Genomic DNA, 17,515 nt, shown 5'->3' on the forward strand with positions numbered 1-17,515 from the left:
TGATGGGTAGAGTCACTCACAAGAGATGCAAAGGTGCTCTCCCATGTTGACTGTCCTTTACCAGCCCTGGCTCTGCAAATTTAACTGTGGGAGGGGTAATGGATATGAACTGTGGGAAAGGCAACTGTTGAGCTCAGCAAGTTTTTGCAGACACACAGACCCTCATAGTGAACTCTGTTGTGTAAGTTACAAAGGAACAAGAAAGGTGAAAAATACTCACTGTCTTCCACATCCCAACATTGTGCAACAGGGTCTCCATACTTAACATCCTGTCTTCTGGCTCTCCTATGGGAAGAGCATGCAAACTTGTAACACTTCAGACATAATTGCTGGAATTCAACAACAAACACAGAGGAGCTCAGCAGATGTGTACTTGCAGTGCTCCCACCCTACTGCTGACAATTACAGTCTTAACTAAAACCAGCCTTACCCTCAAAGCAGCATGTGGCCTAGAGAGATTTGTACAATTGACATCAAGAGAAGAGCCTGTTATTTGGGAAAACCACTGGGAGGGGAAAGAGAAAAACTGAGAGAAGAAAATCTGACTAAAACAAAGAGTGTGTAATATAGTGACAGAAAGACTGTCTAAACCTGCTTTAAGAGCATGGGTCTCTTGGTTGGGTAGACTGTCTTGGATATACCTAAAAACATCCTTAATGTTACAGATCATGAAAAAGATCTGAGGTTTAACAGGTGATATTCAAAATTGAGCTCAAGATTGTCCCAGAGTAATAATGACTAGTAAATCAATCGTTAAAATGAAGAGAGAAAAGCATCTAGTTTAGTTTATTAACAAACAATTGAAAAATCTGATTATCTTTCATCTTTATGGACAGAAAAAACACAAGGCAACAGTCTGAGATGATCTACTCCCTTCCACAACTAAGTTACTTGCTAATCTCTGAGTGTCTGTGTGTATCATTGTGTTTAACTATCAAGAGCTAAAATAAAAAGTTTGCATTTTAATTCTTTAGTAGAAGAATTGGAGATACAGGAAGGAACCGGTTGTTTCCTCACAAGCAACAGCAGTGGGACCTCCTGCGTGCAGAGCAATGACTGACAGAGAGCAGGTTCCCAAGGCTGACCTGTCCACTGTGCAAAAGCTGTACATGCTGGAAGCATAGGCTGCTGCACAGAAGGAAAATATTCAAGTAACTGATCTACTGGAGTATTCCCAGGGCCAGTCACCCATCCTTTATTTTAGAGCCATGGACTTCTGGCCTCCCCACCAAACTGCACATCTGTTAAAAAGCATGGATCATCAATCTCTGTGTCCCAGCCCACCTCAGACTTCAGCAAGCCTCATGTGTCACTAACTTTGCAGTGAGCCTGAACATTTGCTTTTCTCCTTTCATTTCTGCTTCTCTGAATTTAGTTTGCTCTGGCTATGAGAGAAAACACATAAAGTTCCCTGACACCATAACCCATGAGTCATTAACTTCAATGGTTAGTTTAATTGCTCAGGACCCAGCCCTGTGACCCCTAAGGTAGAAAGTGTCATTCCAGAGGCTGAGTTCAGACTGCAATTTCACTCACTGCAAGAATTACTGTCATGAGGCATTTGTCCAAAGGGGAATGAAGAGGCTGTGAGGGACACTGGCTCCAGCTAAATCTACCCAAAAGTTCAAGAGACACATCCAGCAACTTAGGCACTGTATTGCTGCAGTCTGCTCTCCCTTTGTCCAGATCCATGGTGCTGTCCTAGCTGCGGATAACAGAAAACTTAGGTGAAGTTTCTTTCACTGTGGAAAGGCTGCTCCAAATGTGGTCAAACCATGGTGCTTAAATCTCTGTCTCCCTCTCATGGCTAGACCACAAATACAATTGTTCATTTAGGTTAGGGAATTAAATGTGTTTTATTATTGATCACTCTGGGATACTGTGTTGAACTCTGCCTTCTAACTATGGTCATGGCTAGGCTTTGCAAACAAAGATTTAGGAAGGGCTTTACCCACGCTTGCTGCAAGTGTGCTGATGGCTAAAAAGGCTGACACGGGATAGGCAAGTCCGGTCACAAAAGGCACATCTAACTATGGTGGTGCCCTATGAAAAGGTCAGAAGCTTATGAGAGGCTCTTGCCTCTCAGGCAGAGTTAGCCACAACTTGGACCTCCATCTGAGCATCTCGTGCCTTAAAGCATTCAGCATAAAAAAAGGAAAGTGATGGATTTATGATGTTAGCTGCAGTAGCCAAGTAACTGTCACACATACTTAAACAAAGCTATGTTGTCTTCACAGCTCTTCGAGCAGAAATGTGAAACATGGCCAGAGTATGATCAGATTTTAAGGCAAATGACATGCTAAGTGAAAAAAGCAACACATTATGAATTGGAACATCTAAAATTCTTGCAAGCAGCAGGATCTTTTACAGCATGTTGGGTTTTTTCTTACCTTTTAGAAGTGGGGGCATATCTGGAACAAGAGTTTCCATCCCAGGCACAGTATGGGTCTCTGGCAAGGCAGCAGTCTGCACAAGCCTTCCCATACGTGTGACATCTGTGCAGAGAGAGCTGAACCAATCCATCCCTGGAACCAATGTACAATTGTTGCTGCAAATCAGGCAAAGCGAATTAATTAGAAGTGTTCTCCAAGTAGCCTGCTTAAAAAGTTCCCTTCCTCAGTGCCACAGTTGCAGACTTTCAACCTCCTCCATGATTTTACAAAACAATAGATAATTCCCCCTTACAGTAAAATGTTTCTCAGGGCTCAGTGTGAACTGGCCAGTCCCCATCCACCCCTGACAACACAGCAGAGAGGAAAGGGGACTCCGGTCCTGGAAAGACACCAGCACTCAACACCCTTACACCTTTAGATTTGTGCTGTAATAAAAAATCAGAAGCAAACTATGGAAAGAATGGCTTAATAACTCATTGAAAAACAAGGGGCTGGATAGCCATGGTGTTAAGAATATGGGAACCAGGAGTGACTTTGTGTGAATAAACCCTCATCTTCTGCTTCAGATGCTTAGGTAGGATGGGGCTAATGTTACTCCCCTCTTCCCAAAGTGCGAGTGGATTGCCAGTTGAGGCAAGGGTGGTCCAAGCTGGAGCTGGCTCATGCAATAGCTCCAGCTGGCCTGCCACCTTTTTTCAGGGGAGATGGGACCCAGCTGTGCTGTGCGTGCCTGAAAGGCAAAATACCTCTTCCTGTGAGAGAGAGGCGTGTTGGGCCAGGGCTGCTCTGGCCACTTCTGCAAGGCAGGGAGGGGTGGCTCTGGTGTCCCACTGCCTCCTGAACATGCACGTAGCTGTCATAGAGCTTGGAGCTGCCATAAAATCCTTTCCCATCAGGAGATACCCTACTGTAACTGGCCCATGTGCTGCTAGGGTTGGACCACCCAGATTTAGGCTGCAGTTTTAGAGGAGGGGGACTGGTTGTGTGCACACAGCTTTTAGCACGAGGCCCTGATCTTCCTTGACTACTAATAAAAATAAAAACAATAATAGTAATACTTTATTACTAGATTGTAAAGAGACTAGTATTTCGAGAGGCCATAAAAACAATGTGCATTGACTTCACTCACAAATCCCATTACCACATGACTAAAGACTTGTTTCCTTGAATAATTACCAGCTTGGGTATACAAATTACTATTTGTTGTAAGCAAACATGAATTAGGCAGGCAAACAAGTTCAAACATATCTGCTTCCTTCCAGATACATGTTAAGAGCCATCCATGGAAAGCCCAGCCAGTAAGTAACAGGTGTCACATGGAAATAAGTGTTCAGTGTACCACATATTCTCCAGTAAGTAAATGGGCTTGTGATTACCTGCTTCTGAGAAATCTCCATGGTGGAGATAAATGAAGGATGCTGAAAAATAAATTAGTAAGGTGTATTAGTTTAAAAATTCCCTGTTCTGAAAAAGAGAGTGAAAAAGAGAGCAGAATTTAATATACAAAAGGTAAACAAAATTACAGTTTCATTTGCTTGGTTCAAACAAATACGGAAGGGGAAAAAAAAGAGCAGAAAACCATGAAATTCATGCCTTGAAAAAGAAGTCACATAAATTTCCCCTGCTGCAAGGAGGAACATGGCTTTAATTCTTAGAGTTTGCTATCCACTCCACCCGGGACAATAAGCCTTCACAACAACTTTAGGTCTTATTAAGCACTAATTGATAGGCTTAGATGCCATTTAAGGGATATAAAAGTAGATCCTCTGCTACAGAATATATTTCACTGCTATAAAAGACAGTGAAAGTTTTGCCAGTAACTGATGTAAGAACAGCCAAAGCTCAGGGTATTATCTATCATCCAACAGAAGATGATTAATTTAAGCCTATTGTTTAATATAATGCAGTTTGAAGAAATAAGGCATGGGGTTTTTTCAGCTATTCACTCTCTTCAGTTCTCTGGATTCAAAACCACAGAGGTAACAGTTATAAATGTTACCAATAAAAATGTGAAGGAATGTCTGCTGAGCAGAAAAAAATAACCTCTTTTTTGTTTTAAATATGATATGGCGTATTTTCCCTTGACGTTATGTTTTAAGAATGCAGCAAATTGGTGCACAAACTGGAACTCCTGATTACTTGGCAGGCCAATGAGTAAACTTGGTATTTTCTGAGTGATATTTTTAACTGGTGTCCAAAACAGTGGGAAGAAGACATAGAGATCCTTGAAGCCAAAGTTTCATCACACACACGCCATATCAAAAGGCAGATGGAGAAAGGAACTCTGAAATAATTGTTAATGATTATGTCCTTACAGTTGGAAAAGTCTCTAAGCCTCAAATTCATTTATTCAGTATGGACAAAAATTTGGGCTAAGACCATGTATAGCATATAGGAGAGAGGATGTGAGAAAGTAATCAAAATACCATATATGCAGACAAATTTTGATGGAAAAGCAAGGTGAAAACTGAAGCAGAGATATATAACATGAGAAGAATGAAGAAGAAACTAATAAATTGAAAAGCAAATCAGTAGGGAAGACAAAGGTCCCCATTTTCCCAGTGTAATGATATGTTGACATCACCTCCCTCACCAGCACTGAAGTTAATCAGAAATTGTGCCCGTGCAACAGAAAGACTCTTGAGCTTTTTACAAGCTGTATTTATGAAGAAGTCACTGGTGTTAGCAGGGCTCCAGTTACAGAATAAACAAATCAAAATGTTCAAAAATACTGAATTAGCCTTCACCAATACATTAAAGCACATTGATAATCAAAACTAACTTTGTTTTGTTTCTCTTATGCTTTCAATTCATAATGTTGCTAATTTAAAGAATTTCTCTCCCCCCCTGAAATTTTGTTTGTCTGTTTTAAAAAAAAATATAATTGCATCTAGAATATTTCCATACCGCTATGGGCCATAGAAAATTTTACATTAAAAATAAAATAATACTCATAAAAAAATTTGAGATCATAATAAGATTTCGAACTAGAACAAAGCAGAATAAACAAGACTTTCTGTACGTTTGAAAAATCACGGTCTGTTTGGTTTTGGACATTTTTCAATTGACTTGCCTAGGCATTTAAAAATTTACATAGTGTCCCTCTGGAAACTTGAACTAGTTCCAGTAAACAAATAACCAGACAGACAATGTCAGTTTGGGCCATAAACTCCCCTGAATAATATTTAATTGATGTTGTGGCTATTTATGCTTACCTTGAATATCTGCAGCTCTTCCAGGACCACCTCCTCCTTAGTCCACTTCTCCTTTGTGATACTCACAACTTTCAGGACTGTGCCTACATCTGAAACAAACGTTCATCATGTAAAACCCACAGTCATGTTTCAATATATATGGGCCTCTCTATTTCGTGCCCTGTGGATAAAGCTAATCCATCAAGGATTTCAAGCTTTCAAACAACATCTATCTCTATTGTATCTATTGCTGTCTACAGAGCTCTATGCGGTACATTTATGGTTTTACTGTATGGCTGAGCCAACACAATTGTAGGCTGCTCCTGGCAGGGATGGTCTAATGCTCCTGCTACACAAACACACAGACAGATACAGGCAAAGACATCCATGCTGCTCATTTTCTTGAGCTACAATTGGGGCCCATCTGGCCAAAGGGAGCCAACTCAGGGAACTAAATTGGCAAAAAATTATTTTCTTCTTTTTTACAGAATTAATTTGCTTCCAGTATAGGAGTTAAGCAATAAGCAATGCACTTTTTCTCATTTATCTTTTCGTTTAAGGAAATATTTGACAGAAATCTCCATGCAGCATATGAATCTTAATCATTACAGAAATTACTTCTTTGGAGTTCTTCTGCTCATTTCATGTCAGACTATTATGCAATAGTGAACCTCAAGTGGCCTTAACAAGAACTCAAAAAATGCTCAGAGGAAGTGGACTGGGTGCTGGCATGTGGAAATGATACCATGTAACTTATTTCTAAGCACTATGAATGGCATTGAAACGACGAAAATTAATACACTATAATGGAAAGAATGAGATCTTCACTCTTGTTTTCCCAAATTACTGAAGATCTTATTACCAATCAAAGCCAAAATTATTTCACTTTGCCTTATATATGAAAGCTTTTTTCAGGGTTTTTTTGACATAATTGCCAAAGACTGTATATGTCCAAGTTGGCTGTGTACACTCAAGCTTATAATAAACTACTGATATGCTGCTGCTCGAAACCTCCTGGGTTATTTTTTATATCCATATTCAGACTCTCCATATAAGAGCTGAAATTTTATCTTTGAGTTAATTATTTTCCTTGATGAATTTAGAGGACAAAATAGAACAAAACTATGTACTTCTGGAAAAGAAAACTCACTTTTAAGTAAGGCACTACAGAAAAATAAATGTTTGCATATTATGGACTGCCATCTAGTGACTGCATGGTACTTGCCGGCCTTGACACCTCTAAACCTGACTATTTACACTTGAAGAGTTACTATCAGTGCTGGGCCAGAGAAGTACCTGGGAGTATTCAAGTTGCTGGTCTCTCAATATAACTTTATTCCTATGAAAAACTTTATAATGGAAGACAGCAAACATTTGAAAGCAACCTGTAGAGCCACTAAAACAGTATTTTGTGTATTTTTACAAGTGAGTCTATCTTTTCAGACAGCTAAATTTCAAATTACTTTTGCTCTGTTTTCTTTTACTTTTTTTTACTTTTATTTTTATCAGAAGAAAAGTAAGTTGTAGTGAGCACTCCCAAATCCTAGGCATCACACAGCTTGGGAATGGGTTCTCTTTCCTTCTTTGTTGACTGTGTTAAATATTGCTTTCAGAAAGCAACAAGGATTTTACATTATCATGGCTAAAGCTCATTCCCAGCCTTCTCAGTAAAAAGGGAAGAAAACAGCACTTTAAAGTTCTTTTTTTTTTTTTATGAAACTGTGCTTTTCTCTCTGACACCACTGCTCTGACTTGGGGTCATAGAGGGACTCTCACATTGTCTATTTTTGGAAGGAAAGTGTTGTGAAAAGCATTTTGCTGAAAAACATACACAGTCCAAGAGAGAGGCTATCTATGGACTGTGTGTTTGATAGTGCAGCTGGGAAACTCTTGAAGGATGAGACATTTCACACTTTAAAAGAGATGATGCTCGGGGACAATTCACTCCTTTCTCCAAATTACTTCAGAATATTCATACATATCAAACCGTGCTGTATGACAAAATCTGCTACGGGTCAGACAAAATGCCCTGCAACCCAACGACACTGGGGTAGGATTCAAACTGAAATCTTAATTTCCCTGCAGCTCATGGCAGGAGTTCATCAACTGCACTTGGATAAACCTTGTCACCTCCAAGAACCTTAGTTGCACCTTCTGTGAGACGGGGATAATGGCAATGATCTCCTTACTAAAGCACTCAGATCTACCAGTGAGAAGTAGTTTATAAGACCCATATAGAATGAGAGTAAGAGAATATCAAATTATTATTAAACCCCAAAAATTCTGGTAGAGTAAGGTACTAGATTATTACTTCAGAACTGTTAAGAACAGGTATGTTATCATTTCTTAGCATACCTTGCTGTTTGGTGATTCTTCCAGTGATTCTAAATTTAATTACTATAGTAAAACTCGACCTTTTCCTTAAGGCATATATCTATTATAAAAATGTAAATAGACATAATTATCATTAGAAAAACTGCAAAGTAGTTTTATCCTTTGACAAGAGTAGTTTAACCTCTCTTTATTTAATCCTGGTTGTCATGTTTGGAGATACCATGTTGCTGATTTATATCTTTAACACTAGTTGAGTGGAATTGCTTAATTGAAAGGTTTCTTAATTGTTCATTGTCGCATGGGACATAATGCTGAAGCATCATGTCTCTACTGATAATAGGAAGTACTCCTTGAAGTTATTAAGGTTGTTTTTTAATTGTTTATTGATGTGCTTTCAGCAGGAATTGGAGCCAGACCACAATGTAATGTAATGATTGGTACTGCATGGTACTTGGAGGTTAAGAAACTCCAGGTACTCTGACCCTTAACTGGTTTATCACCTGGCTACCAGAAATTACACAAATCCCACCTGTAGTAATCTCTTGATCTGACAAATTAATCTAGTCTTTGTATTTGTATGAAGACCTGGAACAGAATCAGAAGTGCCTAAAGGCTTCCTGAAGCTGCATGCATAGAAAAAAAGATGTTAATCAACAGGTTTATGCAGGATGTGCTTGGAAAAAAACATTCTAAAAGAATGTGGTTTGTGCAGATTGATGGTGGAAGTCTTCTCTCATACCTGTTCCGAGGAAAATAACATCATATTGCCCATCCTCTGCCATGACGTGATCCACCACAATCTGAGTCAGACGGTAGTCCACGTTGATCTGAGTGAACACTGGTGCTCCCGTCACTGGGTAAACCAATTTGTACATCAGTGGATGGCGCTTAATAAAGCTAATAACTTCATCAGGGAAGTCTCTGGTAGACTTTATGAGTGGATCATAGGTTTTGCTAGGGCACTGAATGAAAGAGAGAGAACAAGAAGATCAGAGGAATTTTAGGAAAGAAGTAAAAGAAGAAATCGAGTTTTCCATGAGCGTCTTTGTGAAGCTAGTAAGAATTCAGATTGCTCAGTGATTTTTCTTATACCGAAACAGCACTTGGTCACCAATATTTCAGTTTTTGGAAGCCTTTTTTCCAAAACTGGAGAAATTCTCACGATGGGCTCAGTACATCTCCAATGAATTCCACCTTCTCACTCCCTGCCACACAGGAAAATGTCATGCTGGGTATTTTACAAAGACAAGGAGACTGAGACTAGAGGGAAGGAGAACTGTCATGCTCTCTAGCTCTCATTTCAAGGCACAAGTATTAGCACGCAGTTAAATTTGCTACACGCAAGAGGAAGCAGTGCAAGTACCAGCGCAAGGGGCAGCCAACAGCAAGACTGGGGTGCCCTCCTGTGGCTGCTGTGGGAAGAGCTCAAGTATTTGAAGTGCAGCATCTCAAGGGTTTTTCGCTTTTAATATTTCTGCTCCTCTTCCATGGCCAAGTTTCTGCCATGCTGACAAAGTGAGTCACAATTGGGAAGATCCTCCCATGCATGTCCTGATGCTGGATCCTGTGATAGAAGGTCCCTAGTAAATGCTTTAACTGTGTTCATTTTTCCAGACTGAAACACCCACATCTATCTTTTCCATGTATATGGCCAGAAATTGGAAACCATAACTTTCAATGAACTGCACCTCCTACATCCCGTGCTTAATTTCCTGAAAAGGAGAGATTCTGCATGTGCCAGATGATCCCTATAGCCCTTATTTCTCAAAAGTGACTTTCCTTACTTATCCACATAACTGACACTCTTGACCCAGGCCCATGGCTCAGCTGCTGCAAGACCCTTTTCTCTAGCTTTGAGCAGCAGTCTCATCCTCTTCTGGTTCAGAAAACCTGCTGCAGCATTTATTCCTTCAGACACTTACCCAGTGTCATTCAATTAGTACAGAGGTTGATTCCCACTTCTCTTAGACCTATACTGACAAACTAACCACTTCAGCTATTTCTTTGGCTTACACAGAGTAAGTTGGATCTCACACATCTTGCCTGAAAACCACTCACAAACCTAACTCTTCAAATTCCATCATTTTTTCCCCCCTTCTGTGCCTTTCAGGGTGAGCCCAACAACGTATTTGCAAGGTGAGTCATCTCTGCTTTTCTTCCCATGGCAGTTTTCATCTCGTCTATCTCTTGTTTTACACTTAGTTTCTAATCCAAGTTTGAGAAAAATTCCATTTTTAATCTGGAGGTATCTAGATGTGTTAATGGGGAACTAGAAATCCTGGATAAGATGAACTGAAGACACTATTCCAGTTGGTGACACTCTTTTACATATAAACTGACTGCTTCTTTTTTAATGCTACTTTTAACTAAGCAATGCCTGTGTTTCCTGCCAGGTGGAGCCCTAACACAGACTGTGATAAAAGAGATGTGATCAAGTAATGTCTTTGAAGTCTGTCAGGAGAAAGCTAAGATTTGTTGTGAAGTACTTATGCAGTCCTCCTTTAAGGCAATTTCAACAGAGAAGACTTTACTTCATATTCCCAGCTTTCCAGTTTGACATGTGTTCAATCTACAGTGACAGCTCAGGGCTTGTAGTTAGGATTTGTTCCACTATGGAAGGTTTGGCATTATTCAAAACATTTGCCTTAGGAACAACACACACAGTGCCAAAGGCTGAGCTTCTCTTTCTTCCATTGCTGGTAAACCCCCTTCTCACAGCTATACAGCATCAGCCTCCAGCGGTGAATCTGTCCCTGTGGGCTCAGTAGCAGCCAGGATCTGTCTCTCCTGGGTTTCCACTACCTGCTCACTCCCTGGGCTGAGGGATGCACAGAGCTCATGCTGTGATAGAGCTGCCTATAAAGGAAACATAGCTCCTGCTCAGCACATTCAGGTATGACTTGCACATTAGTGAGGATGAATTCTTCATGAAGTAAATAAATCTAATACAATGTCGAAAGATTCTCATCATACACAGTTCTATGCGAATGTGCCCCTGTATAAATACCCTAAATGTAAAGGCAGTAAAAACTAAACACAAATTTCTGACTGAGAAAAATATTCTCAGAAGTATCAGAGACTACCTGTATGTTCAGAAACCATGTAGGCCAGTAGAGCACAGATCAGCTGATGTTCTACATCCATATCTACGGCCACATCTGAAATGTTTGTTGGGGTCAGTGCCTGGTCTGCCTTGGACCCCAAACACTGCCACAGCACTGCCACAGTCGGGGTGCCGTTTGGAGCATCATCAGCATCCAACAGCACAGTGACTGTAGGTCTGCACTTGAACCTGACCTCTGCTTTTACTTACAGACTTGTAGCTTGACTGATTTAATAGCCTATAACCTATTTACATTCCTTGCTTGGACTGAATTTTATGGCTATCTAGAGACCTGACAGACCCTGTGCAAGTGTCCACTTGATTAGTGTTGTTTCAATCTGTCAGAGTTAAGCCTGTGCATCCCCATCTTCATAAAAGATCTGAAATTGTTTACGGAGGAAAGGTCTTAGGCCCCTGAATCATCTAATGGATTTTGACAATTTCCCCATGAACAGCAAATCTGTGCCAATTTGAATTAAGATAAATTCCATCACACATTCAGCAATGGTTTTGATTCACTATAGAATTTCATCTATGGATGTGAAAGAACTGACAAGTAAAGGAAAAAAAAGGGTTGGATTGTTCTGTGATAACCACTCAAAAGTAAGAAAGAAGAAAAGTCCTATTGAAAAAAAAATCAAAACAAAACAGTTCCATTGGAAACACATATTGCAATGAGGTACCCTTAGGGAGTTTACATTAACAGTCCTGTAAGAACTTCACCCTCTGGCTCTCTGAGTATGATCTCCCACATTCTGTTTTCTGCTGTGCTTTCACAAATTAAGGCGTTTGCAAAGTTATATCTTTGAGGTGGGTTGTAGTCAGCTTGGCTTTTGAAGATAACAATATCCGTTGAGTAATTTCACAAAGAAATATGACTTTGGGACAAAAAATAGACTTTGGGACAAAAAAATAAAGTAAATCATAATACAGGATAAATGTTTCAGACAGCACCATAACTACACAGAAACTGAATCCTGTGTGCAGTTTCCACATAAGCAGTAACTCAGGAATGAACATTTTCATCCTTAAGAACAACCCAGGTCTAAGTCCTTGTTGCTTATACCACAATCAGACCTCAAAAAGCCTACTGATTTCAAAACGATGTTTACTTTTACAGGTGTTGAACAAAAATTTATTGGAATGAATAGAGAGAAACATGCATGATGACTTTAATTGTCTTTAGGTCAAAGTTTTGCATTAATTTATTCTATATATGAGGAGAAACAAATACACTTCTTGAATTCCCCCAACCATGCAAGAACTGTCTCCCTCCTCACTGTGTACTAGAGGTTGATTTTCTCTTGTACGTTCATTTTCTGTGGTTCATATTCTCACTTACTACTCTGAGTTACTGTCTGAAACTTCTGGAAACCTGCTGATTGTTCACCTATTCACAACTTGATCCCAGCAGTCCATTTCTATGTGAAAAAATGGAAAGAACTCCTTGGGTCTTAAGATCTCCTAGATTTTTGCCAAAAATGCATCAGCAGAGGAAGATGAGAGCAATGATATCACTCAATAAAAACCACTGGGGTAAAATTCCTAACAATAGGGAATTATAGAGCTGCTACAGTAATCCCAAAGGCCCAAATCCTACTATGCATGATACCAGGAAACCTTTTGCCAGTTTGCACAGTTAATTTACTAGAAACAAGAACTAAGGGTCTGATCCAGAGATCCACTTGAGTTAACAGGGCTTTTCCAATTATTTCAGTGGGTTTGGATCCTATCCTAAGACAGCATGACCACCAAGAACAGCTGGGAAGGTGTGACATTGTTATGCTTGGCTGGGGGATTTATTTCCAGAGGCATCACTCACTGTGGCAAGATGGATGAAACAGGGGAATGAGAAATTAATTTTGGCCACCCTTTGGCAAAGTCCTCACACACTTGTCTAAAGCTGCATCCACCCATCACTGCATAACAATTCCTGTAGGCTTGTGCTTCCTTTCCTAGCTATCAATAGGATGTAGGATGGTAAAGGCTGCATGGTCAAGTGGGTGAGTGAAGCAACCTTTCATCTCTAAAAATGTGAGTTCACATCCTGTTGCAGGTCTCATGATAATGATACTGGTGTTCTCTGCCCAGTTCATAGAGGACATTTATTCCCAGCAGCAGCAGCAGATGCTATGTCAGATATGTGACATGTCCCAAATGGAGACAATAAGAGACTGGCTTTTATCTCAAATGTCACAAGAGTAGGTTGGTGGAGTTGTTTCACATGGACTGGAAAAGAATATGGCTCCATAAAAGTTCTATGGTACCTCCACCGTGCTCTCTCAGCATATCCTGCTTTTGCAATAGGGTGGGATTTATGTCTCCTGACCTAGGTTTTTATCTTGGCTGCGTGTGACCTGCACAGAGGGGGTGCCTATCTTTCTCTTTCTGAAAGAGAATTCTAAACAACCAGCTCAGATTTGATGTTTTTCTTCTCATTAGCTGACAACAAGCAAAATTAATCACATTCAATTAGTCAAATTAGTACTGGTAGATAAGAATTTTTCAAGAAACTTATTCACCATACAGTTTATTCTTCTGAGGTTGCTCAGACCTTTGCCGCCATGAATGATAACTTGATATAAAAATACATGAAAAGAAATGAAAAATAAACCAACAAAAGACAAAACCCTAGAGAAGCAGAGCTGGAGGTGCTAAGAGCATCTCTATTCAACTGCTGTATAAACTCTGGCACAAAACTTTAAAGAATCAATTCAATAGTTTTTGAAATGCCTTCTGTGTGAGCTAGAATTGACAATAATCACTCTGGATTAAGTCTTGATCCCAGGTTATCTACAGAGATGCCTTTTACTCCCTCACCTGTTATTTCTATCCAAATGTAGTCACGAGTTGGTAAGTTAAGGCTATTTTTTCTCAAATAAAAGCAAATGCACTCTAAATTAACAACACCACACAGATGTAAGCTTTTCGCCTTTTTTTGCTTGTCTTAATAAATTTGCAGCTTAGCAGAGTGCTGGATGTGTAGACTTCATACAATACTGAGATACATGGTGTGACTGTGTTAACATTATGTTGGAAATGTGGCCAAGATTTTCAAAAGGTGGTGCCAGAAGTTGGGCTCCTAAATAAACCTCCAATTTGCCAAACTGCATAGTGCTTCACACCACCCAGTGAACTCAGTAAGCGCTGCTGGATCTAACACCTATTAAAATTGTGACAATTATTTGGGAATGTAAAACCATATCCTTTTCATTAATGATGCATCTGTAGTCCAGCAGTGCAGAAGTCTACTGACAATTTTAAAAGAGTATGCTGTTCCCTGGGAGCTTCAAAAGGGTTTCTATTTGAAGTGTGCTGAAAATCCCAGTTTTAAAGTGTCTTGTCAAATGGATCTTTAGACCCACTTAAGACTAAGATTCAAGCATCCATAGGCTAGATACTCAACAGGGCCTTGAGTGCAGTGGGCATCTGCTTGGTGTATTATACAATGTCCAGGCTTGGAATTTTGATGCATTTCACAAGGAGAACTAAACACCATGTTAGCAAGTCACTCTTGTGAGCATTTGAAGTATCCCGTGTGAAACATTAAAGAGTGAAATATTTCTTAAATCTCTTCTCTATCAGGGAATTGGATGTCTTAGTCTATGCTTCTCTCCTAGGTGAGGTGTCATACATCCTAGAAACTCCTCTCTCCTTCCTCTTGAAGGTGTTTGTGTTTTCTTAGGTTAATTACTTCTCAGCTTAGCCAAAACCCAAAAGCGCAAAATCTTCCAGGCTGTAAATATGTTCCCTTATCACTGATTCATCAAGAAAAAAGCAGAAATAGAGGAACTATCCTCAACCAGTGACTTCTGTATTAAATGGGGACCTCCAACACACCCAACACATTGAATTGAATTTGTAGAGTTTATAAAGAAATGCAAAGGCTGCATCCTGAGGGGTTAAGATTCAACACTGAGGACTGGTGTAAAGTTCCAAGATGCCCAGAAGTATTTTAAAAATGAGGTACTTATAGATTTATGATCTTGTGTGGAGTAGATGACAGTTTAGAGATGACCCTCAGGGCACAGGCACTTATGTGCCATTGAAGGTTCAACCATAAGCCATTCTAAAGGTGAAATGGGTTTCTGAGTGGTCTAAGTACTGTGTGGCTTCTTCTCCACAGTCTGATCAGAACTGCAAAATATATTTTGCACTGCTCAGAGCAAGCCTGGGAGAGGGCATGGCAGAGAGGAAAAAATCAGGTTTATAGGAGACAAACAAACTGCAAATTTTAAATGGAACCAAACTCACTCCATCTCTACAGTAAAAAAACAAAAAAATTAAGTTGGCATTTTTTTAAGGGTTTGTAACCCACTGGTTGTGTAAGATTTATTCTACTCTGTTCTTGTGTTTGTCCTGAGCACTTTGTGTCGCTTTTCCATTTAACACACCTGTGCTGTTGATAGAAAAAGCTGAGAAAATTAAGAGAGCATTAATCTGAGATTAACTGAGCTGAGACTAGCTGGGTGAGTGAACTTGACTTAGCAGGTGGCACTTCAGAATTCTCTGCCGACCTCTGCCATCAGGAAAGATGACAGGGTTTGCAGCATTTCAAAAGGCTGGTATGAACTGGAAGGTGATTCACGTTGGGGAAAACAAGTTGGTAAGTAACAGAAGGTGTAGGAGGCTTTCTGAGGAAAATAAACCCATAAAGTGAAACATTCCACTTAATTAAGCAACCCCATTTACAGTGGGGAGATCAAAGGAAAGAGGAACTGGAGAAGAAAAGAATGCAGTCTGTCCCATAAAAGATACGTAAAAGAGGAAGATAAGTCTAAAAATAACAAGGGAAACCTGTGCAACCCTCAATGTTTTATGAACAAGCTTATTAAAGGAGCAAAATTAACTAGACAGGAGGACAAGGGGAGGCTTTTGGCAGACCATATTTCTCTGTGGCACAGCCAAGTCTCAGCAGGATGGACACCACATCTTGATCAGCCTGTGCACTGGATTAGCAGAAGAAATAAAGGGGGGGTTTCACTGAAGAGAGGGAGAAAAAGCAATGGAAGGAGAAAAATATGAATAAAGAGGAAGCTGAGTAGGGGAGGTTGAGGTTAGATATCAGGAAGAGGTTTTTCACCCAGAGAGCAGCTGAGTACTGGAACAGGCTCCTCAAGTAAGTGGTCACAGCATCAAGACTGACAGAGTGCTTGAGTCATTTGAACAATACTATCAGGCACGCAGTATGATTCTTGGGGTGTCCTGTGCAGGGCCAGGAGTTGGACTCGATCCTGATAGGTCCCTTTCAACTCAGTATATTCTATGACTCCAGGAGAATCTGAAGGTATATAAAGAGGATTTGTTTCTTGTATTTTTGCGGGTTTTTTGTTTGTTTTTGTTTTTTGTTTTCTTTTCTTTAAAGAAAAAGAAAATACAAAGACACTAAGAGCTCAGGTCCATATTAAAATTTGGAGTGAAAAGAGGTGAGACGTTAAACTCTTCAAATAGAAAAGAGCTGTTTCTTCTTGTAGTTAGGTGACTTGAACTGCAAGATTCTTACTTTGCTTATTCAGAGCTGAGTTTTGATCTTTTGGCAAGTCAGGTAGTCAAATATCTAGATACATCAAAAATATTTGGTGTTGCTTTGAATAGCAGTTAACAGTCCTATGTTCTGCAGAAGATCAGACTAGGTGTTAATCTGAATCTCGAAACACTGACGTTCCTCTAAAAATCTGACCTTAATGACACTTACTCACCATCAATGAAATGAGGATGACACCAGTGTATGAGAATTTCCAAATGGGTACTGTGAGTTGCTGTGATACTGAAATGGTTACAGTTAAATAAATCAGAAAAGTTTTTTCCTTCTAATTCACTGAAAATCTTGCTCAAATGTGTGCTGTGATTACCAAGAGGGCGTTAGGAAAACTCAGCTTCAAAATGCAGAACCCACTTTAAAGAAAGTCATCCATGGTTTCTTTATTAAGGGGTAATTTCCTGAGTGAAACACTAAGAGACTGGAAGAAAACTGGATTGGTTATCTGGGGACAGCTGCAGACATGCAAGTACAATTTTTAAACAGCTAAGGCAGATAAAGCAAAAGCTCTCTTGGTTTTCAGCTTGCTCTTTTTGTCAGGGCTGCCCAACTCATGTCTTTTTCTGTCTTCTTTTATTTTCAGCTTCCAGATGGAAACAGATTAGAAGCATTCCCTCCTCTGTTTAATTCCCATTATTTCCACTTGCACCGCAGAGAGAAGTTAGAGAGCTGTATGTTTGGCAGTGCCAATGGTGTGGAGTGTGCCAGAGGTGCCCTGTCCAGGGGTCTTCTGATGACAGCAGAGGGCATGCAGACCCTGCTGCAGCTCCAGGACCACAGGCAGGCCGGGCCTCCTGCTGCTGCTCAGCATTGAGAAGGCATGATATCACGGTTGTGTTTGGAGTTTATCTCTGACACAAATTGCCACAGGAAGCATTTTGTCAAAAGTTCAATACCAAAGTGGTCACAGCCTCTATAGTGAGCAGCTTTATTTACTTAGGAGATAAAGGCA

At 40.0% G+C, this 17,515-nt stretch overlaps 1 protein-coding gene across 3 annotated transcripts in view; it reads right to left on the minus strand.

Moving 5' to 3' along the window:
- The window catches only part of SEMA3D (semaphorin 3D), a 143,814-nt gene that overhangs the window by 20,495 nt on the left and 105,804 nt on the right, over nucleotides 1–17,515 (minus strand). For all 3 annotated transcript variants that reach the window (XM_071552746.1, XM_071552745.1, XM_071552747.1), the window contains exons 12-16: nucleotides 8,661–8,883; nucleotides 5,609–5,697; nucleotides 3,770–3,811; nucleotides 2,391–2,548; nucleotides 221–285 (exon numbers count right to left, since the gene is read on the minus strand). In XM_071552746.1, coding sequence (XP_071408847.1) covers nucleotides 221–285; nucleotides 2,391–2,548; nucleotides 3,770–3,811; nucleotides 5,609–5,697; nucleotides 8,661–8,883 — 577 coding nt within the window. The remainder of the gene's footprint in view (nucleotides 1–220; nucleotides 286–2,390; nucleotides 2,549–3,769; nucleotides 3,812–5,608; nucleotides 5,698–8,660; nucleotides 8,884–17,515) is intronic.

The sequence above is a fragment of the Pithys albifrons genome, chromosome 3 (assembly GCF_047495875.1).
Source record: "Pithys albifrons albifrons isolate INPA30051 chromosome 3, PitAlb_v1, whole genome shotgun sequence".
NCBI lineage: Eukaryota > Metazoa > Chordata > Aves > Passeriformes > Thamnophilidae > Pithys > Pithys albifrons.